This window comes from Poeciliopsis prolifica, unplaced genomic scaffold, assembly GCF_027474105.1.
Source record: "Poeciliopsis prolifica strain line A6 unplaced genomic scaffold, Auburn_PproV2 SCAFFOLD020, whole genome shotgun sequence".
Taxonomy (NCBI): Eukaryota; Metazoa; Chordata; class Actinopteri; order Cyprinodontiformes; family Poeciliidae; genus Poeciliopsis; species Poeciliopsis prolifica.
Genome location: NW_026562395.1, coordinates 8,998,028 through 9,025,975, shown reverse-complemented (window position 1 = coordinate 9,025,975; position 27,948 = coordinate 8,998,028). Strand labels below are relative to the sequence as shown.

Genomic DNA, 27,948 nt, shown 5'->3' with positions numbered 1-27,948 from the left:
GCTTCTTGTTCACTCTAAATTATTCTCTTATTAGAGAATAATAAGAGACATGTGGTTTGTCTTTAAAGTAAATTAAAATTAACAAGTATTTTCTAAACAGTGTTATTTGTTAAATCTCTGAAAAGTTTGTTTTTTAAAATAAATAATTAAATAATTTTACCTTATTGAATCTGTAGAAACCTGTAAAAAACTTGATGTTTCAGATTAGGAGCATAACATCTCTAAGCTCAATTTCAGTAATTCTAAAACTCAAATTGTAAATCAGCGTTTTAATGTAACCAACTAGTTAAAGTGAGTTAAATTTTACATAAAGTCAGTCTGCCTCATTCAGATAAGTGGATTTCAATAGATTGTCCCAGTTAAAAGCCACCCAGAGACACAATTAAATCATGATCTGTTAACTTGAAAATGTTAACAGGGAGTAAAAGTAATTTAGTTACACAACTGGTTACTTATTTCCAAAAGTAACTAAGTTAACGAAATATGAAGTTACTTTGTTAGTCATATAAGAAATAGTTATGTATATATTTTTCATAAAATATGAGAGTCTCAAATATAAATGCCAAGTACACATTTCATTCTTAACTACATTACTAACATATTAGTGCTATTTGTAGAATATAACATTAAAAAAATAGCTGTTATTGTTCCACAGAGGAGAAATGAATTGGAGTACAGAAAGAAAATCAAAGTAAAAAGTATCAAACAGTACATAAAAAACAGAAACAGAAATCCTCTTCTGCACCATAACAATTAGTGCAACACGCTAAATGAAAACAGCAATCAACTATTAGCACTGACCAAGGAACATGGTGAACCAAGGAGAGGAGTGTACTGTCCTCATCATAGAGGTTCTACTTTTTTGTTTTCTTTTTTTATCTTCTTATGCTCTTTCCTTTGGTTTGTTGTTTTGTTGTATTTCCTTCATATTCATGTAAAACACATCGAAATGCTTTGTTGCTGAAAATATCCTATATTAATAAAATGATTTTACCTTACCTTGTATACATTACAATGTTCTATTGAAAGGTCCAGCCCTTTCATTAGATAATTTTAATCTGACTACGAGCTTCAGATTGCCCGTTGCTGACAAATGCAGTCAGATTACAGTAATATGCTTCCAGTATCACTGATAAAAATGGATGAGTTTTCATTACCAAAGACAGCACCGACATAAACCAAGACTCTGAACATCTGAAGCACTGAATAAACCTAAGCCATAAATCATGTTTATATTAATTTAAATTCAGTTTCAGTTCCTAGTAGTTTCATTGACATGTTTGTGTCATGCATTGGTTAAAAATAGCGTGTGTGAGAAGTGAAACAGCGCTTTAAGCATGAGTTTCCAGTTGTTATAATGACCAGAGTGTAATACCTCTCCTCTATCCAAGAGGTTTTTTACAGTCTGAGGGAGGATCTATTCAAATATGTGGGGCCTAACACCAGCACATATCTCACTAAGACTTATCTACCAGTTTTAGTCGTATGTACATCAGCAGTTCAATGGCAGAAAGATGGGAATGATTCATCTGTTTGCAACAATGCCATCAAACGTCACATGTTAATCTGGCCCTGCTTGATTGCCATCCTGCCCACCATTGGAACATTAGTAATTTTATCATTTGCAACCATTAAATAGGTTACACAAGTCTTACTATATGGCTTTTGTGGCCACTGACTTTGCATATTCTCCTTGTTTTCTTTTCCATAGAAAGTACTCTTGATCCAGTTGTGTCTGCCAGAGGTTCCTTCTGGTTAAACAGGACTGTGTGTGCAAAGTCAATTCATTTTTTATTCTCTTACATAAACAACTGTTTATCAGTTGACCTATGTTTGCTGAGTTTGTACTGTTATAATTTGACTGAACTGGAATTTATATGATTGCCTGTTTGGATTGAGCTACAATTAGAAAAGACCACTACAATATTTCCTACTTTATACAAAGACAAAGATCATTTGAATAAATCATCCTGTGATGCCACTCCTTACTGCATGGTGGTGACATTTGCTATTTGAACTCATTCTCCACTGTTCCACTGTCCCGCTATGCTGTGTTCATGCTTCAAATTTGGATTACACAGTTATTATGTTATGATGGCCCCTTGTCATCAATTTTGTTTGTGGTAATCATTGGACAGGTCATCGAGGTGTTGTGATGTGAAGAGTCTCAGATTTGAAAGCCTGAGGGTACCATTCTCAATTTTTGCTGTTGGTAAAACAGCCAAAAGCTGCACTAGAACAAGCTACAACTGTGTGAAGTTACCGGGGTCAGAGTTAGCTCCTCTGAGTCTCCTGACTGAAACAGACTGGTCCTTCTGGGTCTCATCAGCCTCTGCACCAAGTCAATGAGTTGAAGTAAGGTGGGGTGGGAGATGCAGACATCTGCAGCAGTCTTTCTACATTCCAGTCGTCACCTGTGACCATGTGATATGGATCCTGCCCTAAGTATTGAGGTCCTGTACACATGCTGAAATGACCTTTGTCTACAGGGTGACTGGACTGAGGAGTTCTGTCCGCTGATGGAACCTTGAAGTAGAGAATCTGGTCCTCCTCATCAGTTAAGCTGGATTTGAGATCTGATCAGAGTGCCTCCTCAGCACCTATCTTTCAATGTCTTCCAGCTTTGCGGAGAACCTAGAAATGATCCAGAACCTGTTGGTAGGGCTACTAGCCTGATGTAAGGTTGTGTCACTGGTTTGGCATGTCCTGAACCTGGTAGGAACCATAAATGGCTCTGCAATATGCAGCGTACAAAGGATTATTTTTGGACTGTTTAAACAATTAAATAATTGGCATAAAAGGTGTAGTGAAGTCAACTATTTGTTCATTAGAGTTTTATTTTTGGGCCAGTATTTCTATTTGTGATGCTCTGAGTGTCTACAGAAAGACAGTGATGGGTCACTTTTGACTTCATTACAATAAATACTATAAAATGTTGAGAAAAAGTTTCTAATGGTTCAAAATAGAAGTTCTTAACATCATTTCCTAACATAAATTCATTGGATCCATTTACTCCACTTCTCTGCAACTTGATTTGTTTTAAAACTGTTGCCTCAGTAATGTGTTTATGTGAAAATTATGCCAGTGATGGTTTGAGGGTTTAGACTTAGTACATGCCTGCGGTTAGTTTGGGAGTTTACCAACCTGTTTTCTTGAAAGCTTGGAGATTTAAAGAGTCCGTTGGTAGTTTAAAGCCAGACTACCGGCTTCCTTCTCTCTGGCCCACATTGCTATGATCCTTTTCAAGTATTGCAACCAGGCAAATACAGCACATGTAAAACTTAAAAGCTGCTGATAAGTTGTGGGAAACTCTGTCAAATCAGTGAGGTGTGGTGTATCTAAGGGGAGATGAAATGTAAGTAGTGTAATGTGCAAACAAAGCTCAACTAAGAAAAGGCAGCATATCTGTGCAGAAGAGCAGAGTGGGTCTGAAGAGTTGGGATCTTGTCTGGGACACGACACCAGAAGAGAAGAGACCCAAGAAAAAAATACTTTCATTCTTCAGTTTAATAACCTGTGAATATTCTTGTGCTGTTTCAATTACAGCAGAAAGGCAAACATTACTGTTTAACTGTAGAATATAGTAGAGTATGTGGTATCAAATTCAAAATACAGCAGAATGTAGAGGATGATTCTGCTACTTGAGAAGATCCTGAGAAGCAGGCTGAAGGATGTCAAACATTTATTCACTTTAGTTGTGCTGTAAGCTGGACAGGTTATCTCTGTCAAAACAAAGATGTCAGTGTAACAGCTTGGCTTTTACTGACACGTCCTCTCCCATGCACTTTCTGTTTGTGAGGATCAGACTTTTTTTCTCCCTTTTGCTGTGGCAGTTTATAGTTCTGGTCTTGTGGTAGAAAGTTGCTGCTATTGCCTGTAGTAATGGAGAAATACATCACTTTCAGTTCACTCAGCATTCATCCGATGTAAATGTGCAAAGTGACAGTTTTTGAAAGCAGCACCATCTGGAAATGAAGCATGTTCCGGGGGACAGTTCGGGACAGGTGTGCCGCTCTGGCTCCAGCTCCACCTGTGATAAAGCTAACCTCATCTTCGCTCGAGGCGGGCTATCAGGCAAGGAGGGCTTCGAGGAAAGCTGTGGACTAACAATGCAGAAAAATCATACAGAAACAAGCTGAGTGTATCCATCAAACGCTGCTGTGCAGTTTCTATAAAAACGATTCAACCCTTGGGGTGTACTACACTTCTTATTGCATTTACAATTCAGTCATGATCAACACATTTTTTTCTTTTTTTTTACAGAACAAAATACAAAAATATTACTTGATTTTAAAGTGAAAACTGATTTACAAACATACTAACAAATAAAAGTACTTTAAATATTAAACAGGTCATTGCATAAATATTCACCTGCTTTAAATTGACTGACCTAATTCAACAAAGGTCCAGTCATTAAGCATGAGAAGTCTCCCCAAGAGCGGAATGGACATCATCTGACTGCAGTCAGTGTGTGTCCAGTGATTGTAGTGGACAGCAGTGGATGGAAGGTCCACTCATTGGGTAGTCAGTAATCCTGGATACTATTACAGCATCAAGACTGAAGAGAAGCTAATCAGAGAAAAACATATTGAAAATTACGAAGAAGGCTGCCTTGATCTGGTCACTCTGACAACCTGAGTGAAGAAGGAGACTGGTAAGGAAGGACACCTGGTCACCATGACTACACTTCAGTTTCAAGCTGAGATGGAGGAACTCTGCAGAAAACAACTGTGGCCTTTATGCTTACCAAACAGTTTAGATGTGCTGTGGTCTGAGGCTATGTAAACGTCTGGCTTTAAAGGACGTTTAAATATATATATATATATATATATATATATATATATATATATATATATATATATATATATATATATATATAGCCCTTCCATATATATATATATATATATATATATATATATATATATATATATATATATATATATATATAATATATATATATATATATATATATATATATATATATATATATATATATATATATATATATATATATATATATATATATATATATGGAAGGGCTATATATATATATATATATATATATATATATATATATATATATATATATATATATATATATATATATATATATATATATATATATATATAGCCCTTTCTATTGTGCCTTTCATTTTATATCACTTAAGAGTTTGGATGTGGTATAAGATTTTATATAAACTAACCACATTTTCAATGTTGATGCATTAATGCAATGAATCTGAACATTTAATAACATGTTAATATTGCATAAGACAGATTAAATGAGCTAACAATTTTGACTTAAAGCCTCTCTTCCAGGAGATTTCCTTAGTTCACAGCAGTGTGTTGTGGACTCGATACATGGACTGACGAACAACAGTGAAAGACAAATAGTTTCCATGACAACAGACAGCAACACAAGTTGATTTTCTACTTTCTTGCATTGCACTGCTAGCCCAGGTGTGAACATCTTTGTGTACAAGCTCAAACGTTCTTATGCACAAATTTTTTGGTCGCTTGGCTGGATGAGGACAAGCAACTGTCACCTCTTTGCACAAGTTCAACCAGAAATGAAGGAAGAGGGACATTTTTAAATCAATGTTTAAAACAAATTTCATTCCTTAAAGCCTTCCTGAATATAAAAACCTGGAAAACTGAGACTCTTTAGACATTAACCAGAAAGTCAGAGCTCATTTAGGGATTTTGGTGTTTGTTTTTTTTTGTCCTGCTTGTTTTGCGTCTCAGAAAGTAGGTCACAGGCTGGCCGAGGTGAAGTATGAGGCAGCAGTTTATAGGATGGCCCTAGTGAAAGCAGTTTGTATCTTCAGGAAGCTTGTTGCAGAGGAGACGTTAAACACACAAGTTCCTGTTTGACATCTGTTTGCAGCTACCCTCACAAACCAAGCTGAGGCCTTGTTCACCCAGCCACTCCCACAGCCACGTTTGTCAGTTTAACTGCTCTGTGACCCTTTCTCTCCCCATAATTCCTAGAAGCCAAAAAGAATCTGATGACGCATCTTTCTTTGACTCTGCGCCTGCAATAACGAAATCCTGACAGATAAAATCAGGATAGACAGGTTCTTACACACCGCTCTCATGCTAGACTGCAGACCCCCAGGGCTGGGAATAATTAACCAGGTGTGTATTTAAGGAGACAAGCTTTTTTGGCTATATGACTGCTTGATGTGGAAAATCTCATCATAGCATTTAACACCTGAAAATCCTCATTCTGGACTTTGCCTATAGGTTTGATTTAAAAGAAAACGACCAGAACATTGTTGAAGGAAACTATCAACATGTGAGGTGTGCTTGCACACACAGAAGTCTGTTATTTCACCAGGCAGTTTACAGATAGTGCAAATGAGTTTTTTCCATCCGGTGTAAACCTTCACTGCCCTTCATGGGCTTCCCTACCCACACATCATGGGGTTTATTTTTAGCTCCAGGAGATACTGCAGCCCACCAGATATCAGAGGCCCAATCTCCCTCCTACTACACTTAGCTTCACCTGAAACCCCGGATAGGCCGAAGTGACTGGGTCCTGTGCTGATGTCAGAGAACGGCAACACAAGCTGCTCCGACAGAGGGCCTTCTCAGAGGGCCTTCTCAGAGGGCCAGCGCAGAGGGCCAGCGCAGAGGGCCAGCGCAGTATTCATATTTATATTTATATATATTTAAGTGAACCAGTGAACCAGGTCATTTAAGAAACTATAACAGTATGTATTTTGTGATATTCAGCAATGACGATTATTTATTCTTTGTTGTTTCCTCAGTGTTAAACAGTTAAGCATGACGCATTTGATTCAACAACAAGCCTTTTGCCCACTTGCCTCCACGGCAGAGGCAGATATTTGGCAGTTAGGAATATAATACCGTTGATAAGTTCAAACCACTGCTCTTTTCCTACGTGGAAACAATGAGTGGTAGTAAGGTTAGCCTACATTTCCCCTGATTTTTCTCTTTTTCAGGGGGTGGATGGGAGGGAGGTGCTGTTGCTGATTCAATTTTTCCACTTACTGTAAATCTTGCAGCTCTTGATTCTCTCTGAGTAATTAGTTCTGCTTTAACGTGAAGCGTCACTATCCACTTTTTTCTTTTATTTTGGGAGGGAGGTGAGGACAAAAACTTTGTTGCAGAACTTTTCTTGTCTGCTCATACAGTGAATCAGTGCAGTTCTTTTGACATATTAGTATTCTCACTGAGTGGTTTCCTATGTGTCCACTGAACATATTGTAAGATGAGCTACCAACTCATCTTATTGAAAGCTATGCTACAGGACCTGCAGGAAGAAGGTTCTGTCTGTTCTGTGTGACTGCACAGGTCCACAATTCAGAATCTGGGCTGTACAGATCTAGTTCTGAACATCCAACTGTGAAGAGATGATGCAGAGGATTCAGGGTGGAAAAAACGGTGTTGGTGTCATTGAGATAAGGTGGAAAAGCAGAGGAGGAAATGAGAGCTAGCAGCATTTGTTGTTGGTGCGCAGTGCTCCACAGTGAGATCAGACTAATCAATAACTCAAATAATGTGGAGGCTAGGAGTATGACATCAATACGAGGCGCAGGGGCCCACTGTGCTGCTTTCAAGCCTCCTCTGTCCTCAGTAAACAGCAGATCCTTTGGGAGAAAGGATTCATTCACTGCCTCCAGTGTCAGGCCTGCCCTGCACAGTTGTCCTGTCGGGGTATGTGGGGGTCAGTGGGGGGCACCAGCTTGTCAGCAGTGGATGATGAGACCTAGCCAGTGTGGTTGGTTTGATGAAAGAAGTTTTAATGGTGAAAAATTGGCACCCACAAACTCCCTTTAATGTACTCAATTTGTCTCCTCCCAGCTTTTTGTTCAGGTTTATGTGAGCAGCAGGTAGGCCTTCCTGTGAATCACCAGCCTGAAACCAGATGTTTACATACACTACTCAGCCTCACAGTTTGACACAAAATCACACTCAAAGTTTCTGTTTAGGTTCAGTCAGAATTATTGACATTATTAGTGTTTTCTAAATGTCATTCTGCTTTCTTCTGGTTCTGTCCATCTGTGGTGATATTTTTGTCTAACATGGGTTTATTAAAATGTCTCCCTAGTTTACATTCACAATGTTTTCTGAGTGTTCCCTTTTATGAGGTGCTCTATACTCCAGAATAGTATGAATGTACAAGCACCGTAAATTTAACATGCATCAAGTGTTTAAGTATAAAACTTAAACGATTTTCTGGTGTGTTAACATCTGTCTTCGAAAATAACATGCAAGCACTTTTACTTTTCTTTATCATTTTTTATTTTTTTTATGCCAACAGTGTTAAATGTGCTTTAAGTCTCCTGGTGGTTCATGCAGCAGCAAAGCAGACAGAAATGTCTGGAATCCTCACCTCGTTGACATGAACTGAACCCTCAGATTTTCTGAACAATGGATCTGCAGATCCTGCCTCAGAGGAGTGAACCACAGGAGAAGGGGAAACTCAGCTGTTTTAAGTACCCCAACTGTAATGACAAGCTTCATTTGCGGATCATGTGACGATGCCTCTCTGGTCTAGGAGAAAGATTTAGCACATTTTCCTCCATGTCTTTAATCAGCTGGCATTCTCCTGAGTCCTGTCATTTTGCATTTTCTGTGTTTGTGAGGACGGCTGTGATGTGGTAATTTATCGTGTCGTCTGTACACAGGCAAGTGTTTTGGAGGGAAATAAAACAACTGTCACTTTCAGTTGTTGTTAAAGATTCATTCCTGAAATGCAACTTTTTCTGAATTTAGGCTTTTCCTGTTGTTGTCAAAACCTGCTATCCAGCAACAGACGAGTCAGTCATCTGGAATGCTAAAATATTATAATCAAATCAATTTACCAGTAAAGAGTTATGTCATATTTCCTGTGCACACTTTGGACTCAATATTTTATTTAACTAGACAACAATTTTAAAATATTGTTAAATATTAGTATTATTTCATAGAACTCATAGAAGTCATGCTATCCCAATAATATGTATCTTTCAGTCAGTAATAAGACATGTCTCGTTAGGACTGGATCACATATTCACCTGACTAAAACGTTTTCGGTCCCGTCTCACCGCTCTGCTCACTCCCTCTCTGCAAGTACAAAAACAGGATTCCCACCTGCTGGAGTTTGATGTGATCCCGCTCTGCTGAGCCCTTCAGCTCTTAACAGTACTTGTTTCTTTTATAGGCAAAGCTAATGTTGTTATGTTGTAAAAGAAAAAGAGAGCAGAGTGCATATATTCCTGATGTTTCCCTGGAGAATGGTGTTGCACTGGTAGACGATGCTTTAGCTTAGAGTAGAGAGATGGTCACAGAAGGACCAGGAGGAACCGGTTCATGTCAGAATTCTCTGCTGTCTTCTTGGAATATTCATGTTATTGGAATTGTCATTTGGCTGTAGTAGTTTTAATTAAAGTGGAAGTAAATGGGACAGCAACTTATTTATTCTGTCAAGAAGAAACAAACAGTCCATTAGAGTCATCCATGCAGCTCTGAAATGCACTACTTTGTTTGTGGAACATTTTCTGACTCATTCCTGGCTCCGTTCTTCATACGATGACTCAGAGGCTCTGGTTAAAAAAAAGTTTCAGACTTTACTGCCATCCTGTCTGTGTTTCTGTGTGTGGATGTCTGCAGCTTCCTACATCTGTCTGGACAGAACCTAATGCACAACCACCACTCCGGTCAGGTCAGCCCTCAGAGTCAGTCCTCTGTAACACCGACTGTTAGAATATTATTAGACTTCTGAAATCAACATGCTTCATCTAACAGACAAGTGGACAGTAAAGCAGCTTCTGCTTCCCTTTTTCTCAGCTTTAGCCTTTTTTCCTACAGAACTCAGTGAATCTTTATGGTTCAGTTTTATCTATTTAGTTGCAATATTATTATTATTGCAGGAACATTAAAGCAAACTTCTGCTCACCTATCAGAAACTACTAGGTTCATTTTGGTAAATATTCAACTTGAACTTTAAGAAGAGCGTTTCTTCCAAATCAAATCAAATCAAATTTTATTTGTATAGCACATTTCAGCAGCAAGGCATTTCAAAGTGCTTTACATCATAAACACAAGAACACAAAGTCATGCATCATATAATAGACAATACATTGTTACATATTACATTTCAAATAAAACTCTAAACATGTATGTTTTTAGTTGAGATTTAAAGGAAGTCAGGGTTTCTGCTGTTTTACAGTTTTCTGGAAGTTTGTTCCAAATGTTTGGTGCATAGATGCTGAAAGCTGCTTCTCCTCTCTTGGTTCTGGTTCTGGGGATGTAGAGTAGAACAAGAACCAGAACCAGAACCTGAGAGTCTGGAAGGTTGATACAACAACAGCAGATCTTTAATATATTGTGGTGCTGAACCGTTCAGTGATTTATAAACTAACAACAGTATTTTAAAATCTATTATTTGAGCTACAGGGAGCCAGTGGAGGAACTTTAAAACTGCTGTTATGTCTCTATCTTCCTGGTTTTAGTGAGAACAGGAGCAGCAGCTTCTGGATCAGCTGCAGCTGCAGGATTGATTTATTGGACAGGCCTGTGAAGACACAGGCAATGTGACTAAAGATAAACGCATGGATGAGTTTGTCTAGATCTGGCTGAGACATTAGTCCTCTAATCCTGGACATATTCTTCAGGTGATAGAAGGCCGACTTTGTAACTGTCTTTATGTGGCTCGCAAGGTTCAGGTCCGAGTCCATCACTACTCCCAGGTTTCAGGCCTGATCGCTAGTTTTTAGTTGTAATAACTGAAGCTGTGCATGGACTCTAGATCTTTCCTCTTTAGGTCCAAAAATAATGACTTCAGTTTTGTTTTTGTTCAGTTGGAGAAAGTTTTGGCACATCCACACTTTTATCTGCTTTAAGCATTTATTCAGTGATTGGATGGGATCAAAGGTCACCTGGTGACATCGTAATGTAGAGCTGTGTGTCATCCGCATAGTTATGGTAGCTAATATTATTTCCTGTTATGACCTGAGCTAGTGGGAGAATATAAATATTGAATAAGAGGGGTCCTAGGACTGCACCTTGGGGTACCCCACATGTGACCTTTGACCTCTTTGATGAGAAGTTTCCAATTGAAACAAAGAAATTCCTGTTCTTTATGTAAGAATCAAGCCGGTGAAGCACCGAACCGGAAAGTTCGGTGCTCTTATACTCTTATACATTTCTTATATTTTTCAGGTAAAGTATAAGAAATGTTTGTTTCCTGACAGAATTAATAGTCCTGGAAAATAAACCTGGATCCTGTTTTAGGTCTTTTCCTGCTCCAGCTGAGCCCATTTCAATCAAAATGTCATTAACAGGTTTCTGCTCAACTTCATGATGTCCCAAATCATTTGGCTCAAAAAAGTCACTTTTTATAACAAAACTGATATTCGTGGAATCAATAATAATGAGGATTTTCTTAGGTGCAAGTACAAAAACTGATACAATACAGTGAAGACAAAATTTTGAGGCGGTATGAATGTAATGTGAGCTCAGTTTTCAGTCCTACTTATAAGTCTGAACAACTTGCTCAGACATTCAGAAACCTGAAGCAAATATTAAAAAGATGTCTTAGTTTTTGTGAGATGGTGTCTTCGGAAGCCTCTTAAATATGCACATATAGTAAATATGACATACATACATATGGCAATATGATTTATTTCGTCAGTTATAGAGAAAAAAATGTGTGCTCATTTTTCAGTCATATTTTCACCATATTATTCCAACTAAATATTTAATTCACAAGCAAAATATGTAGTTTAAAGAAGAAATATTTAATTTTCAAATTAAATATTTAGATAGAAAGCTAAATTATTAGGTACTAAACAAATGGTTAAGATTGAGCTCAATATTTTACATATTTCATTTTCAATTTTAATAGTTTTCAAACTAAATATTGATCTTCAAATTAAATATTTATTTTTCTAACTAAATGGTTTTTAATTTTCAAATTAAATATTTATTTTCCAGATGAAATATTTATTTTATACTCAAATATTTAGCTTGCTAACTAAATTGTTAGGTTACTACCTAAATATTTAGCTCATGACTAAATATTAGGTCCAAGCTAAATATTCAGTCAATATGCAAATTAGCTTGCCAATAAGCGAAGTGGAATTTTAAAATAAAAGCTGGGTTTTGTGGACCGCTTTATAAACCTTTATAGTGAAACTGAATTGTTGTTCAAGCAATGTTTTATACATTATAACCATAATTTCTTTCCCTCTAACATGTTAGTTACATATTTCCTTTATGACATGATAAATAATCCAAAATATTGTAGTTCATTTTTTACTGTGTCCTTAGATGAATTTGTAGAAGTAAATTGCCCTGCCGAAGTATTATTATCTTGATTTTCTTCTGAATTTTGATCATGTCACAATCATAAACATAAGTGTATTTTATTAGAATAATGTAAGCTGGATAAACACTGGGAATACAGTTTTATTTCCAGCTTGTACAATAATCAAGTTTAGTTTTATTCAAAGAGAAGACATTGCACAGGGAAATATTGAGCATTGTTACTGTGTTTGTCTTGATTGGTTTAATCAAACAGGCTCCACTTGTAAATGAACTGGTGGATCTCAATGGGACAACCTCTATAAATAAAGATGAAATAAAAATAAACGAATAATAATAAATCTAGTAAGAAAATCTGTTTCTCAGAATTTCTTTTCATTATTTATGTTTATTACATGTCTGAAGGATTATTCTGCTGTTAGTTTTAAAGAATTTTGGCTGGGAGAAACCAAGTCAAAAAAATAATGTCTTTTCAATTACAAAGCATACAACTTGTCATTTCGTAACACTTTAGTCTCTTAGATCTTTACACTGCATCAGTTTTGGCTGTGTAACATTCCCTAGCAGGTCTCCACTAAACTGCGGCTGCTGCCATGCATTCTGGCGTGTGTGTGTACGTGTGTGTGTGTGTGTGTGTGTGGGGGGGGTGTGTGTGTGTGTGTGTGTGTGCGTGGGGGTGTGCGTGTCTGTGTGTTGTGTGTGTGTGCGTGGGGGTGTGCGTGTGTGTGTACGTGTGTGTGTACGTGTGTGTGTGTGTGTGTGTGTGTGTGCGTGCGTGTCTGTGTGTTGTGTGTGTGTGTGTGCGTGCGTGCGTGTGTGTGTGTGTGTGTGTGTTTGCTCAGATGCACGGTTTACACTTGCCCTGTTCATTTCTGAGCACCTAACACCCTTCACCAGCCTCCACCCTCAGCAGTCAGCACTCCCACCTCTTGTCGCCTCCTTGCAAAGCGCTTGAGATGAGCTCAACAACAGTTGAAACAAAAGATTGTGATAATAACACAGGATGTGGGAGAACTCAGAATAAGTCAGCTTGTAAGAAATACCATTACACAGTCAGAATACTATGTGCGTTGATGGGGAAAAGGAATGACAGAAATAAAGCTCTTATCTGACCTTTTGAGGATGAAGCTGTGATACAAAACAGCTGCGCTCAGTCTTACACCAGGTCTCGCTTCCAGTAAGTTTTGTCAGTAGAGGTCTGTTGACTTGATCTGCCATCTTTGACAACATTTTTTGTTTGTCAAAAATCTTTTGAATCAATGCTAAGTCATCAGAAACAGTGGTAAACGGAGTGGCCAGTCCTGGGTCATACATCAGCCAGATTCAGATATTTCCATGAAAATCAAGTTGTGATATGAAACACATCTGATTATTCTCCTGTTTGAACTCTTCTGTAGCTGTTGCCTTTGCCTTCTTGTCCTGTTACTGAATTGAAGATATTATTACCCAAAACGTCCTCATATTGTTGGACTCATGTCCCTGTTGGACCTTTCTGATAACCTTTTGCCTCTGCAAAAGCAGAGCCAGACTAAAGATAGCTATTTATAAAATAAAGCCGAAACATCCCAAGCATAAAAAAGTAGTCCTAATGTGGTTAACTAAATATTTTAAGCAGCGAAAAGTGAAAGGAGTGAAATCAGTGCCAGTGTTTTATAATCACACCTTTTTTTCTTGCTATGAGACAAACAGTTTTCTTTTGTGCAGCGTCATCTTCAACCATCACTGGGATGAACAACTCTTAGAGAGAGAGAACTTTAGCTCATTGAGAAGTTCTTCTCTTTTTTTGTTTGGAAAAAGAAATATGAGCTCAGGTTGAAGACATGATGGATTCCATGGCCGATCAAATGATCACATTACAATTAAAGATAACATTTAGCAGAGTAGCTTGTTAATCCAGTGTTTTGTAAGCATCGTAACATTTTATGTTATAAGGAAAAGGATTCCCTGAAATCAGCTGTATTTTCACTCTTGGTTTCTTAGAAGATGCTTGTTTACTTAAAGTCAGGCTCCCAGCATTAATGAGGATTAGACCGGTAACCTGGTCAACTTGTCTAAAGCTGTTGAGTTTATCAAGAGCTTTAAGACAAGCCCCAGCCTCACCTACAGCCTCTTATTATTTCCTCTCACTTAAACCCATCACTTAGCACTATCACCCACATACAGATGTATGGTCTATACATACATATAATATACTATATGTATTATACTATATATACAATAATTTGGTTTTCTGAGGAAAGACAATAAATACAAATACAATAGTTGCTGCATCTCAGTTTGATACTTTGAAGCCACTAAGAAGCTAAAGCTTCTGGGCTTCTCTTGTCTTTTTTTCTATGAACTAAAAACCTGAGTGGTCCATGCATGTTGTCACGTTTGGACCCAACCACATGCAGATTAGCTGCATAGCAACTGCTTAGCAGGCAGAATGAGGGTGTGACAGATCAAATCAGACACAGCTTGACGACAGAATGTAATCCAGCGTTCTGCATCACACGCTGGCTGTTCTTCTACCTTCCTGCTCCATCCCTCCACCTCAGAGCTCTCACTGATTCCATGCAATAATCTCAGCCCTTAAACTGTAATCACACTGACATCTACACAAGATATCACTTTTCATAACAATGAATGCATAACTTTGTTCCTCATGATGGAAATGTAAAGGCCAAGGATAATGACAGAGCAGACATAAACCAGCTACACAGTGCTAGAAGTTGGTGAGGTTATTTTTGTAACCTGGCCAGTCTGGGTCAATATAAATCCATTGAAGGATTAGGCAGCTAAAAATAACAGCTACGATAGGGGGCTTAGTGCCCAGTCCACACCATAAACAAGCAAATGGCAACTTTTCTGAGGCCAGCATTTCAGGGAGCAATTTGGGGAGTGACCTCGGTCAGGACACAGCGGCGGGATAAAGAAGGAGCCTTTGGTTGTGTTTGGAGCTGGAGAGAGGCCTTCTCGGAGGCACTGTCCGCTGTGGGGCAGCTGCACAGCCACAGACAAGCTAAAACCATTAAGACGCCCGAGCGCCGATTTGGATCAATGGTGCCTTCCTAGAACTCCGTGGCACTATGGAAAGCCGCGCCGCGCCGCAGACCGCTGGCCAACATGTCATTTCAGCCAACACCGTCTCTCATCTCTAAATAAGTGGAGCCTGCGTCGGCAGTTTGTCCCTCTGGACTTCCATGAGGCTGATGTGAATGGAGGCTGACCTTCCTCATCAGTTTGGTCTGAGACTGAATGAGAACCACAGCAGATGAGAACCTCTAGGAACTTTAAGAGTCTCAAAACTGCTCACATTCATAACTAATCATTCCAATGAGAATATATTGCATTTGAATATTTGGCAGATTAATGAAGTCAGTTGACTTTCGTCCACTGTTGCTGTTGTTGTTGCTGTAAACAGTAGTTGTTTACTGCATTCATTTCAGAGTTTTAAGGATTAAATAAAATGAATATATTTTGCCTTTGGGGTTGACATCCAGTCTATCTTTTTCTCGTTGTTGGTAATATTGGCTTGAAAGAGTCTCAGCTATAAAAGCTCTGGCTTTTATAGCTGAGCGATGCTCACAGATTTGGTGATTTGAACAATTGTATTGATTATTGAAGCAGCTATTTCCAGTCTGGGTGGTAAAATTAATCCCTCACTGCTGACAGTTCTGCCCTCCACACTGAACAGCACATGTCTGTGTGCTGGGCTGGGCTGGACTGGGGCTTAGGGTGGACAATGTTAGATTTCTAACCAAGTGACTCATCCACTAAAAATTGCACAGAACCTCTTCTCCTTGAACTTGTTACAGTTCAGCATTTTAATCAAGTGGAAATCAATAGTCCCAGAGATAAATATTGATCACTGCAGAGCTGAGACTTGGTATTTGTTTGCAGCCAGATGCACCTTCAGTGATTGCTCAGAAACACTGCAGAGGTCAGGGCTTTTCAGATAATTGTGAGCAGATGGACCTGTTGATTGGAGCATAACTGCTGATTAGCTCGAACTGTGAAATACATAAAAGGCTAGCAATGGTTCATTTTAAAATGTACAAAAATGCATGTAATTCTAATGAAGTAAATCCTCCCAAAGGCTAATTTGACAAACCAGAGAGGATGATCTCAATTATTTGAAATGTATTTAGAGATTTGTGATAGATGTTAAAATTCATCCTACAGTATTTGGTATAATGCACATTTAAGACCCTCATTACTGAACCCTTTTCAATCAGCACTTGATAAGAAGTGAATTATTATAATTCCCTGCAAAACATGACAGTAAATTCATTCTGTTCACCAGATCGCCAACTGCATCACATGGCTGGATCTCCTGTTAGGAAATTAACGCAAAAAAAAAGAATTAAAAATTCTGAATGTTGTCTATGAAGCAGAAACAGGTAAAGGACCCAGGCTGCAGCTAACAATTATTTTAGTAATTATTCCATTCCACTTTGTTCCTTTAGGAAATGTCATGTTTTACGGTCTTCATGCTAAAGTTAACAATTACTTGATTAATGAATTAGTCGATGACTATTTCAGTAACTGATTACTTGGCATTGGGTTTTGGTTCTATAAATGACTAAAGTTGCTGGAGAGAGTAATGTCAATGCTGAAAGGAAACACACACTCAGTGTCATCCTCTCTAAACCCAGACTTGTTTTTGTCCTCTTTAACTGTACAAGTAATCAACTTTTGTCTTTGCAATAATGCAAACGAGTGAACAGAATGAACAGAGTGTCTGGCATAGCGTTGGCTGGTGACAGAGTTTCTCCTGCCTACAAATATTTCCACTGTGATACTTGGCTGTACAAAGGGGCCAAATCAATAAGCACTGCTTTCTCTTCTCGGGTTGAGTCATCAAGACTGCTGCCCAAAGCCACTAAACCGCACTGTGTCACATATATGCGCACACTTGAAACCGTAACCTTTCAGTGTGTGTCATTAGACTTGATGCTGGGTGATTGTGACTTGTGTTGATAACACTTTCACGTCTCTCAGTGACCAACGATTAATTCACTGGGATGAACCTGGCTGTGGAGCTTTACTCTGAAGAACATTTTATGACTGCATCATAATGTTATGATGCAGTCCTGGATGTTTAGCAGCAGTTTTGTTCTCAGGTGTCTGAGCAGAAACAAGGACAATCAGCTGACTAATGAGTGCTTCATATGAAACTTGTACACTCTAGCAGAGCTGAGCTTCACTCTCTGTACTGTAAAATGAGTGCAGTGGTTTCTCAAACCACAGAGACATGTTGTGTCAGAGCAATTTAAAGAATACTCTTCAGGACAGCAGATTACAAACAGAGAGGAGCCAAAGCAGCAACGGTGACAAAGCAGTTCCACCAAACAGTGTTTTCATGCAAACATGGTCGAAAACTGACAAGTCTTGCTGCTCACACTTAGATGACTTGATTCTTACACAGATCTGTGATGCAGACCTAGTTTTAGGGTCAGTTTTTCACTTCAACTTTCAGAAATGGTGTAACTTAGAACTAATTTAGGGAGGAAAATTCCCCAGCTTGTTTCACTGACCTTAACATATTAGACATTGTCATCAGATGACTCAGTTGTCATGGAGCTGGCTCTGTTTATACATGACAATAACAAAAATATTAAGCATAAATGTAAGAATTATGTCACTAATAATGTAATTATTAACACTTCCTTGCATCTTTTGGCTTTGGTATAAAGCTGCAGTTCAGCAATGGTATCATTTTTGATGTATAGATATTTTCATTAAGCATCTATCTTATTACATGGTCAATCTAATAGGTTTGATATCTATAGAGAAAGAAAAAGTGTAAGTTTGAGTAGGACTGATGTTTAGGTTAAAAGCCTTTTGTTGTCATCCAGTGGGTAAATGAGGACACTGCTGTCCTCCTGACAGTTAAGGCTTAATTAAAGCAACAATGTATTGTCCTGTTTGGCTTAACAAATGATTTCAGATAGGAAGTAGTGGCTGGAGCAGGGCTGGAGCCAGGAGGTGGCCACCCCAGCCAAGGGATTGCTTCTTCTCATGGGGAGGTGAATGCAGGGGTGATCCTAGCCTGTTTGGTATTCCATCCATCCATCTGTCTGTCCATCTATCTGTCCATCCGTCCATCTTCTTACACCCTTGACCCTAGTGAGGACAGGTGGGTGCTGGTGCCACTTTCCAGCGAACATTTGGGCGAGAGGTGGGGTCACCCTCGACAGGTCACCAGTCCATCACAGCCTGTTTGATATTATTTACTATTAATACTTTTATACACAGAGGCCTTGTGTTTGGGATTCACCAGTTTCACGCATTTCTCAAATTAGACTTCAAAACAAAAGGGAATTTCACTGGGAGACAAAGCAACTCAGGTGTCAGTATTACAATCCAATGGATTTTTTTATGTACAGTATTTCAGAGATAAGAAAACATGAGCAACAGCCTGCATGCTCAAACAATTTTTCATTTATGTTATCAAAAGCAGAGATCTATTTGAATGTCTGTTTCTGTTCCAGCAGCTGAAGCCTGTAGAATGATGGACTCACCATGAGCAACATGACCTCTAACTACAGCCTTGTCTTATCAGCAAACTTATATATTCATTCTGCTCACATATACACAAAAGATTACATGCACACACACCCACACAGATGCACATGCATGTGTACAGATGTGGCTTTTGAAGGTTTTGACGTGGGTGCTGCTTCTGCGTCAACGTTTTCCTACGGGGAGACTTTCCATTTGTCTTTTTTTTCCATGAGGCCTTTGAGAGTGCACTTTTAAAAAAGGTTTTACTTTGAATTTTTTTTTAAATAAAATCCTGCAATCCTTATTCTCAAATTGTGTAGTAATTACTTTCCACAGGGCAGCATTAATATTTACAAAAATGCCTGAATTGGGAAGAGATGATTGTTGCTTTAAAAGTTGTTGGGATAACCTGCTCATTTTAAAAGGTCTTCCATTCGGCTGAGTTTGGGGTGTTTCGTCCCTCAATAAGGAAGTTTCCTGTTCATGCAAATGTTGCAAAAACTTGTGTTTCTCCTTATTCAGACAGTTGCACAGGAAGAGGTTTCAACAGATTGCTGTGTGTGCAGGTGTGCCATCTCTGGAAAGACATAACTTTCTTTTTATTCCAGCGAAACCATAGCGAACTTTTGGTGTGCTTTTGTAATATTGTGCCATTTGTTTTGAGGCTATTGTTGTAACCAAAATAGGGTAAAATCATGTTACGCTACAACAAAATATCTCAATCACTTAAATTGAAATTCATAAATATTGTTGTAAAAATGATTTTTTAAGAGATGAGCTGAAATGAGGACAGTGTGGATCACATGGAGCCCAGCACAGGGCTGAGACCCAGCAGCTCCTCAGAGCCCCAGCTATAGATAACTCCAGTGTTGCTATCACATGTACAGCGCGTTACCATATAAGACAGTTATATGACTAACCCTGTACACTGACATACTATGTGGGAAGTCATGATTCATGCAAGTTGCATTTAAACCGGCATAGCCCAAAAATACTCTGGCATGCCATCACACAAATACACACACAACTATCACACACACTCACAATCATACATACTTCAGTTGCTCAGTCATCCTCACCACCCACAGACGCTGATAGGCTTAGATGTCTGCTGGTAGCAAGTAGAGAGAGATGTTAGAAAGTTGTCATAGCACAGAGTGGAATAACAAAATGAATGGATCTGTGCTAAGACCTTCCTGAGGTAAAACCATCCAGCTGATAACTCTTCATTGTTGTGTATGTTTTTGGGGGGGCTTGTAAAATGTAAATTTGACGTTAAAGAGAAATAAACTTCAGCTTCTGTAGAAGTCAGTGCATTTCACTAGCTCCTGGTCAGTGGATGAAGCTTAACTTCCTTCTTCTGCACATGCTGATGCTTTTCTCTGTTTCGTGTTATGAGTTGTGGGCTTTCTCTTTGTTAATTTTGAGAAGAGCACCAGAGATTTTTTGTAACTTTTCAGTCTCTGTGCTTGATGCAAAGTGATTCTGCCTCAGTTCTTGTAGATAATGTGTTGATATATCTGTCTTTGATTCAGTGTGGGCTCCAAATCATTCAGATCCTTTAAACGGTTAGGCTAAGTGCAGACTCATGCAGCTGAGGCAGCTGTGTGGTTCTCAGGCTGACTGAGATTGGTTAAAGGTTTGTGCAGCACTCTGGAGGTGTTCCTGGTTATCTGAGCATGTGAACACCATCACCCAGCCAGACTGCTTTGAAGATGGGAGTTGATTTGGTTGAACATCTGCTCCTCATATTTTGAACAGAAGTTTTCTTCCCATGCCTTTAGCAAACTTTGGTCTTTTAGTTGCACTTGGTTTTTCTCTACAAACAGCTGAAGTGGAGTCATTTCTAATACATACTGTATAACATTTTATTGTCTTTATTTTAACATTTACTACTTCATACAGCATTTATGTCTTTGGCCTAATTGCATCCAAAAATAATAAATTCCAATAAAAACATGTTCATCCTCAGTGTAAAGGCAGAGATCTGGAGGGAGCCTCACAGTAACACAGTGTTCATGTTCCTCTCTCTTCCTGAATGGGCTCTGATGAGAATGCTGTAAGAGCAAAAGCAGCAATTGAGACGAATCCTTTTTATTACAAGAAGCCACAGGGTAATATCTGTTTTATTACAAACCTGCTCTGTAAATGAGTCAGCGAGAAACAGGTCAAAAATTATGAATTTGATGGAAATATTGTCAAATGTGTAAACTGATAAACTTATGACTCAAATATACAATCCAGAAGATTGAAGATAATGCAAAGAAAACCATAAACTTCTGGTTCTATAATGCAAAGAAAACCATAAACTTCTGGTTCTATCTCTGTCCTCCCTGCTGAACTGAAATGACTCAACTTGTGCTATTATTGCTCATTACACTACCACATTATTACAATTATTAGATGGTGACCAAATATGCCCTTCCATTCTAGATACAAGATGTGTGTTTGTATGGATTTTCTCTTAACATAATATAAAATAATATATTTCCAGATGCCTGAAGGGTTATCTGTTGCAGGCTGAAAATGGGAAGAGAGTGTCATTATCCACAATGAAGCTAGTCCTCTCCTCACGTGTGCTGAAAGGCCACTCAGAGAAGAAGAAGCCATTATTATTATTATTATTACACCCAAAGTACAGTTTGCAAATGCACAAATTGACTGATATATTACAGGAAGTTAGTCTGAAAAGAAATGAAAAAGAGGCAGAAGAGGGGAAAAAAGAGATGGAGGCAAGAGAGGACAAGCAGACACCGAAAGAATAAAAGATGCAACAAATTATAGTAACGAGACTAGTTTAGATCATGTCTGATGCCAGTTTAGCAAAGTCAGAGGTCATGTGAATAAATAAACTATTAAAGAATTTGTCTCAACAAAGTGATTACTTAGTTGAAAGCGATGCAACCGAAAAGGACAAGAATTAACCAAAAGACAAGAGAGAGCCACAAATGCAGCGACGGTGACAAATAGTGTTGCAGATTAGTTCATCTCAGTTAGCCTTTGGTCCTCAATGGTCTCTTATGCTTCCTGGAGTTATTATAAAGCAGAGATGAAGCCAAACAAGCAGAGGGACAAGAGAAAGCAGCTAAAATGGCAACTAAAGAAAGGCAGAAGAGACAACAAGTTGTAGCTGCGTATAAGAGAATTTCCACTGTGATACTTGGCTGTACAAAGGGGCCAAATCAATAAGCACTGCTTTCTCTTCTCGGGTTGAGCTCATCAGAGAAGGTTTCCCAAAAATATAGCAGTGACCCAAAACATATTGCAAAATTTACAACACAGGAGCTTACGGACAGGAAAGTGTTTAGAAGTGGCCATCAAAGTCTTGCTCTCAGGCCCTGTGGACGGATACCTAGAATGTTTGACACAAGGCAGCAAATACAGATGACAGTGAACAAAGTAATGATGGAAAATCTCTTATTGTTCTGGAATTTATTAAATAGAAAAATGTTGGTAATACTAACAACTAAAAGAGAGAAAATTCAATTTGATCTAATATCAGACAGAGAGGAATTCCTGGCTGTCCTCTGCTACAGTGTATGAAAATATTTGCTGGTCAGAGGTCTTAGCAATATAAGTTATCTGTTACCCCAAAAACTGTGTTTGTGTTGATGAGAAAGTTGTATCAATCTTCATTCACAGCTCTGGACCTGCCTGCAGTAAACCCTGCAGGCCAGTAAACCCTGCAGGGTCGGCTCTGAGCCTTCTCGCTTCTCAGCATGAGAATGTCAGTAACTCCAGAAGAGGCCTGAGAGCTCCTGGTCAAATAAATTCAAAATCTGCAAAAAGGATAAGCTATCCAGAATGTCAGATTTTTGATTCAAACTGTAATTTTCTGAAGTTTACATCCAAGATGTCAGTTGGTGCACACCTGTGTACGTCTTCTTGTGCAGTCTGTGTCATCACTGAATATTTTCTACTTGTGCAACATGGTAGAAATATTGTGTTTAGAGTATCACAGCTACATCTACAGCACAGACGATGTGTTTGCATGGATTTCTTGGAAGACAGGTCATTATCCAAGCAAAGCCAGAGAGAAATATTTTGGTCGGCCAGCCAGGAGTCTAGTTGTTGCTGATGAAGTTGTTAAAATGGAGAGCTGTGGCTGTCAAACTATTCCTGCAAGTTGGTCAGAGTTGAACATTAACACAAAGCTTTGGTTCAGTAACTGCAGTCTGTGTTTGTGTGAGACATCATTGTTACTGTGTTTTTCTGCGGGTAGTAGATGATTTGCATGGGGCCTCCTCTGCTGAGTTGTCAGTTGTGTTTATTCCTGTGGCTGAATGGACAGAAGCTCAGATCCCCAGGCTGCTCCTTTGCTACTGTAGTTCAAGCTTAGGGTCAAAGGTTCAGGCTGTCTGCTTGTGTGTTTCTCACTGTTGGAGAATATGTTTATTTCAAATAAATAAAAAATAATTGAAGCTTACACCTTTGAGTTTCCTAAACTTTGTGAGAAAAGTTTTTAAAAAATGCTTCTTAGATTTTTATCATGCTAAGTTATTGCTCATGTAATATTCTGAGTGCCTTTCTGGCTGCATTAAGAAATAATAAAACTGGGATAGCTGGGTACAGACAACTATAAAAAGAATTACATATGATGTTGGAGCCTTTGACATACGACACAAGATTTTTTGTATTTGTCATTATGTTTCCAGAACATTGTTGTGGTATCCTCAGTAATAAATGAATAAAATCTCAGCTGGGGTCAGTGTGCCTGGGCAATAGTCATTTAAGCCAGAAAAGTTTCATGATTTTTCATTGTTTTTCATTGTTTTGTATTTTCTTTAAACAAAGATACCTTTTGTCTTCATGAGCTGGAGGATAGTCTCTGACTTTTTACTTGAAGTTTTCATACACATCAGTTCACAACTTACAAATATGTACCAAACTGAATAAGGATTGTAAATATAGTAATTGCAGATCTACTTATAGACACCAGTAAGGATGAACTTTCTGTCTGATTTTACCAAGAGGATTTCAGATACATTTCCTCTTTATCAAATGGACATCTTCTCCTGTTGAGAATATAAAATTAGATTTTTTTTTTCAGTTATTCAGTCTTTAAAGCTGCAGTATGTAGCTTTCATTAAAAATATGTTTTTTACATATGTGTTAAAACTGTCCCTGTGTTGTGACAGTATACTATGAGCCAGGTAATCTGTGAAACAGAGATTCTCTTCTGCCTTCTCCCTACAGAAATACACAGCTCGGACAGAAAGGACCTATCAGAGCCGGGAGGAGGATCTTAGTGCTGTCAATCACTTTGTGTGCATGATGCTCACACCATCCCTCTTCTTCCCCCTAACTACAGTTAGTTCCCCAAACCGGGCCTGCCATGAATGAAGAAACTCGTTAGCATAATGAACAAGCAGTCATCCTCAACGTCTGCTTATCTGCGTCATGTCCTGCAGACTAAAGTATTCCTCACATTCCACAGACACTGGGTTCTGTGCTCTGTTTGTCTCAACACCTTAATGCTAATCTCTTAAGTTGGTACTATAGCACTACATCACATAGATTACACAGTCCTGTCTTAGTCTTTTAAGATGGTTGTTGCAGTTTTGAGATTGGTCAGACATGAGTTAACTTCAACCTCTGTTCTGTGCCAGCCCTTTTTAGCAGATCATTGAAGCATGTAACATGTAAATCACAGATAGAAAGTATGATCTGAAAGAGGATTATGACTCATGTGCTCACTCAGGGAGTGCAAATAAAGTTAACGTGATCTACAATCTTGTTTTTTACGTTAATTTCTTCCCGATCACAAGTAAGGTGTTTGAATTAGAACATCTTACTTGTTCTACACCAACTAAAGCAAACACACATACACACACGCACATGTCCATGCACACATACGTCTCAGGGCTATTCAGGGAAAATCGAATTTTGAACATTGTGTAGAACTAGGCCAAAAGGACAAAGTCACCTCATGTTAGAGTCTTCATTCTGATTCAGTTCATTGGTGTTCTTGTGACAACCTGCTTGTTGCACTGAGCTGGCTGCATTATTTCACTCTCTCATTTTAAGACCTGCCCAGTCTCCCCAAGGACTCAGCTGATTGGTCTGCTGTTCAAGCTGGTTTCTTTCTTGTTGCCATCTTTACAAAAGGGATGGCATAGATGCTTTATACCGTCCAAACGGGACGATTGCAACAACGGCCGCTACCATTCCGACACATATTCAGCCATGACTGAAATAAATCTGATAATGTTTAATCCCTTGTCTTTTGGTTGTCACATCACTGTATGTTGTTGGATCGCTGCAATTTTTGTGGGCCTGATAAAAATCTAAACAAAATAAAAATACGTCTGCTCCTGTGCTCCAGCTGCTTCAACGTGTCAAATGAAAGTCCTGCCATCCTGTGACGTCACCGAGTCAAAACTTGCTCATGATAAAAGAAAAAAACTGATACATGGTTCTGTCTCTGACAGACTTTCATCACATAAACTCTCTTGCTGTGGAGCAAATTTGTGCAGGAGCTTTTACCTGCCTTTGGACTTTGGGGAAGCATTTGAGGAAAAATGGGCTTGTGTTAATTTATCCATGGAGATGAAAATACAAGGTCTTTTGTGTAAGAAACTGTTTTTGTCATTCCTTGTACCAAAAGGTTTACAAATTGTTGTGTTTGGTCTTTGTGTCATATAAAGACTAACTCAGTTAAATCCAACTTGTCAGGAGGGATACCTGGATGGCAACACTTAAAGAAATAAACTAGAAAACTTTGTAAATCATCACATAGTCCTAGACTGTAAATCAAAGTGCTCCCCCTGCTCTTTATTAAGGTATCCTCAGCGATTGTGTTCAGAGGAACACAGTAGAAAAGCAGAGGAGCAAAAAACCCAAATACAGTGTGGTTTGTGTCAGCAAATGTAGCCGTCAAAAGATTTTCTACCTTGTAAAACAGAAGCCCTCAGAGCAGACAGATGCCAACATGATCTCATATAAAGGTCATATGAGGACATTGTGTGTGTGTGGGGGGGGGGGTGTAAGTGTGCGTTGGAGAAAAGATGGAGCTCTCTTTCCAGGTAGACGTGAGCAGAGAGATGTTTGGAAGGAAACCAGCTGAACTGTCTCATTGCTTGAAGTAAATATGGAATCAGATTCCTAAATATAGAAGTATTGAGCTCACAGGTATCAAACAAACCTGTTTTCATTTCAGTTTCAAATTTTGTACATTGGTACTTTATTTAACAGGGTGAATGAAGAGGCTGGCTGCTGTGGACCGCCGTTACTGATGTCAGTCTCATGGCATGCACTCACTGGACTTAATTGTAAGCTGACTCCACCTTGTTGTGCTTCTGTTTTTAGGGTGTGAGCGGGATGTCCGTGGATGAGAAGACTGAAGACCCCATGTATGTGTATGAGTCGACGGTTCATTGTACCAATATCCTCCTCTGCCTTAATGACCAGCGGAAGCAGGATATCTTGTGTGATGTGACTGTCCTGGTGGAGGGCAAGGAGTTCCGAGGGCACCGGGCCGTGCTGGCTGCCTGCAGCGAGTATTTTCTCCAGGCGCTGGTTGGCCAAGCAGAGAATGCTTTGGTGGTTAGCCTTCCAGAAGAGGTAGGTCCGATAAACAACCACTGCGACACTTGTTCTAGTGCTTGCCTAGAACCAGTTCTTTCTGTTTCTACTGTCACAAACTTGTTCTGGTCACTGATAAACAGTTTCTTTCTTAGCACTAACACACAAATAAAATCTGAATGATATGTTTAAATCTCCAGAGATGTTGTTTTTATTTGCTAAAACACAGAACCTTCAACTTTAAATCAAAGTCAAATGTTGGCATAACAAGCTATGTTTCTACCCTGGTGTGTGACCTTTACACAACCTTTAAGGAGGTTACTGCACCTTTAAAAATCAGTGCTTGTAGCTCATATTTTCTGAATCTGTTGACAGAGTTTTCTTGAACTGCTTTCTTCATGGTTTAAAAAAGCACAATAGGCACACATTTTATGACAACTTGAGACAGGGGTAAAAAAAAAAATGATGCTAAAAAAGGTTGATTGTATCTCATTTGTAGCATGTGGAGAGCTTGAAGGCATCTTTTTTAGGGTACGCAGATTATCAGGAACTGGCTGACAGTGTAAAGCCAGAAGAGGATGTGCAGTTATGGAAGCTGTAAGCAACATGGGAATGGGATACCTCATTCTTCTTTGATCAAGCAAAATCAAAACAAGTTTTCTGGAGTTTTTGAAGTCTGATTTCAAATTTATGATGGGAGGAACAGGCGGGTATACTGTGTTGCAGATGTTTCTAGAGTGTCCGTTCGCTGTAGAGCCCAAGTATGTTCATTTGGGTGTCACTCTATAGCAGCTGTTACAGACTGCTTTTAGAAGTGGGTTTCTAAGTAGAACTAAAATGATAGCCTGAGTAGTAAAGACATAAGAGTGATCCTAGGAAACTAAGATTATATGAATAGATGTTCCTCAAGACATTCATGGCCTGCTCTCACTGTCATTTCACTGAATGAAAGAAATGCATTATCTTTAGTGTCTGCATATCTTTTTGCATCATCGTACTTGAAAGGCCTCCATTGTTATGGTGTGATGAGGAAGTGAGAGCTCAGCATTCAACAAGCAATAGAACCAGGTCAATCTTCTGGACAGGTCACCAGTCCATCAGAGGTCAACAAAGCACAGCAGCAGTCGTGCTTCAGAACGTCACTTTATACCTCATCACCACAGTTATTCTTCACTTCTACAGCTGAGTCAGGTGCTGAGCAGAACAAACAGCTGTTGTACCCCATTTCAACAGCGATGAAATGGGGTCAATTCTCTTACACACTTATCCCTAATGGGGTCACCAGGGGTCAATGGGCAAGAGGTGGGGTCACCCTGCACAGGGTCCAGTCCATCACAAGGCAACATGTGCACTCTCAATGGAAAATTGAATTTAACTGAAAATAGTAAGTTGACTTAAATCAGTTTTTATCAGATTTGCTATTATCGCTTCCTTTTAGCAACTTTCTTGGAATTTGTGGTTGAAAAGTCTCTCCAGCTTACTACTGGAGATGGATTCATTTTGTTTTCTGTGTTGGAAAGTACTTTGACTCAATAATGTATCCTTACTTGAGGGTTTGTTTTTTTTCTGGAGCCAGTATTATTTATATATATATTGTATTGTATGTATTTCAAATATTTGATGAAGTTAGTAATTCTGTGAAATGGGAAAGAGGGT

The 27,948-nt window shown here is 38.8% G+C and overlaps 1 protein-coding gene across 3 annotated transcripts in view; it reads left to right on the top strand.

Annotated features, from left to right (window-relative positions):
* Positions 1–27,948, top strand: part of bach2b (BTB and CNC homology 1, basic leucine zipper transcription factor 2b) — an 85,813-nt gene that overhangs the window by 33,765 nt on the left and 24,100 nt on the right. For 2 of the 3 annotated variants that reach the window (XM_055044107.1, XM_055044106.1), the window contains one exon: positions 26,077–26,331. The exons of the other annotated variant lie outside the window; for it this stretch is intronic. In XM_055044107.1, the coding sequence (XP_054900082.1) occupies positions 26,089–26,331 (243 nt within the window). In that variant the 5' untranslated portion in view covers positions 26,077–26,088. The remainder of the gene's footprint in view (positions 1–26,076; positions 26,332–27,948) is intronic. 3 annotated transcript variants of the gene reach the window in all.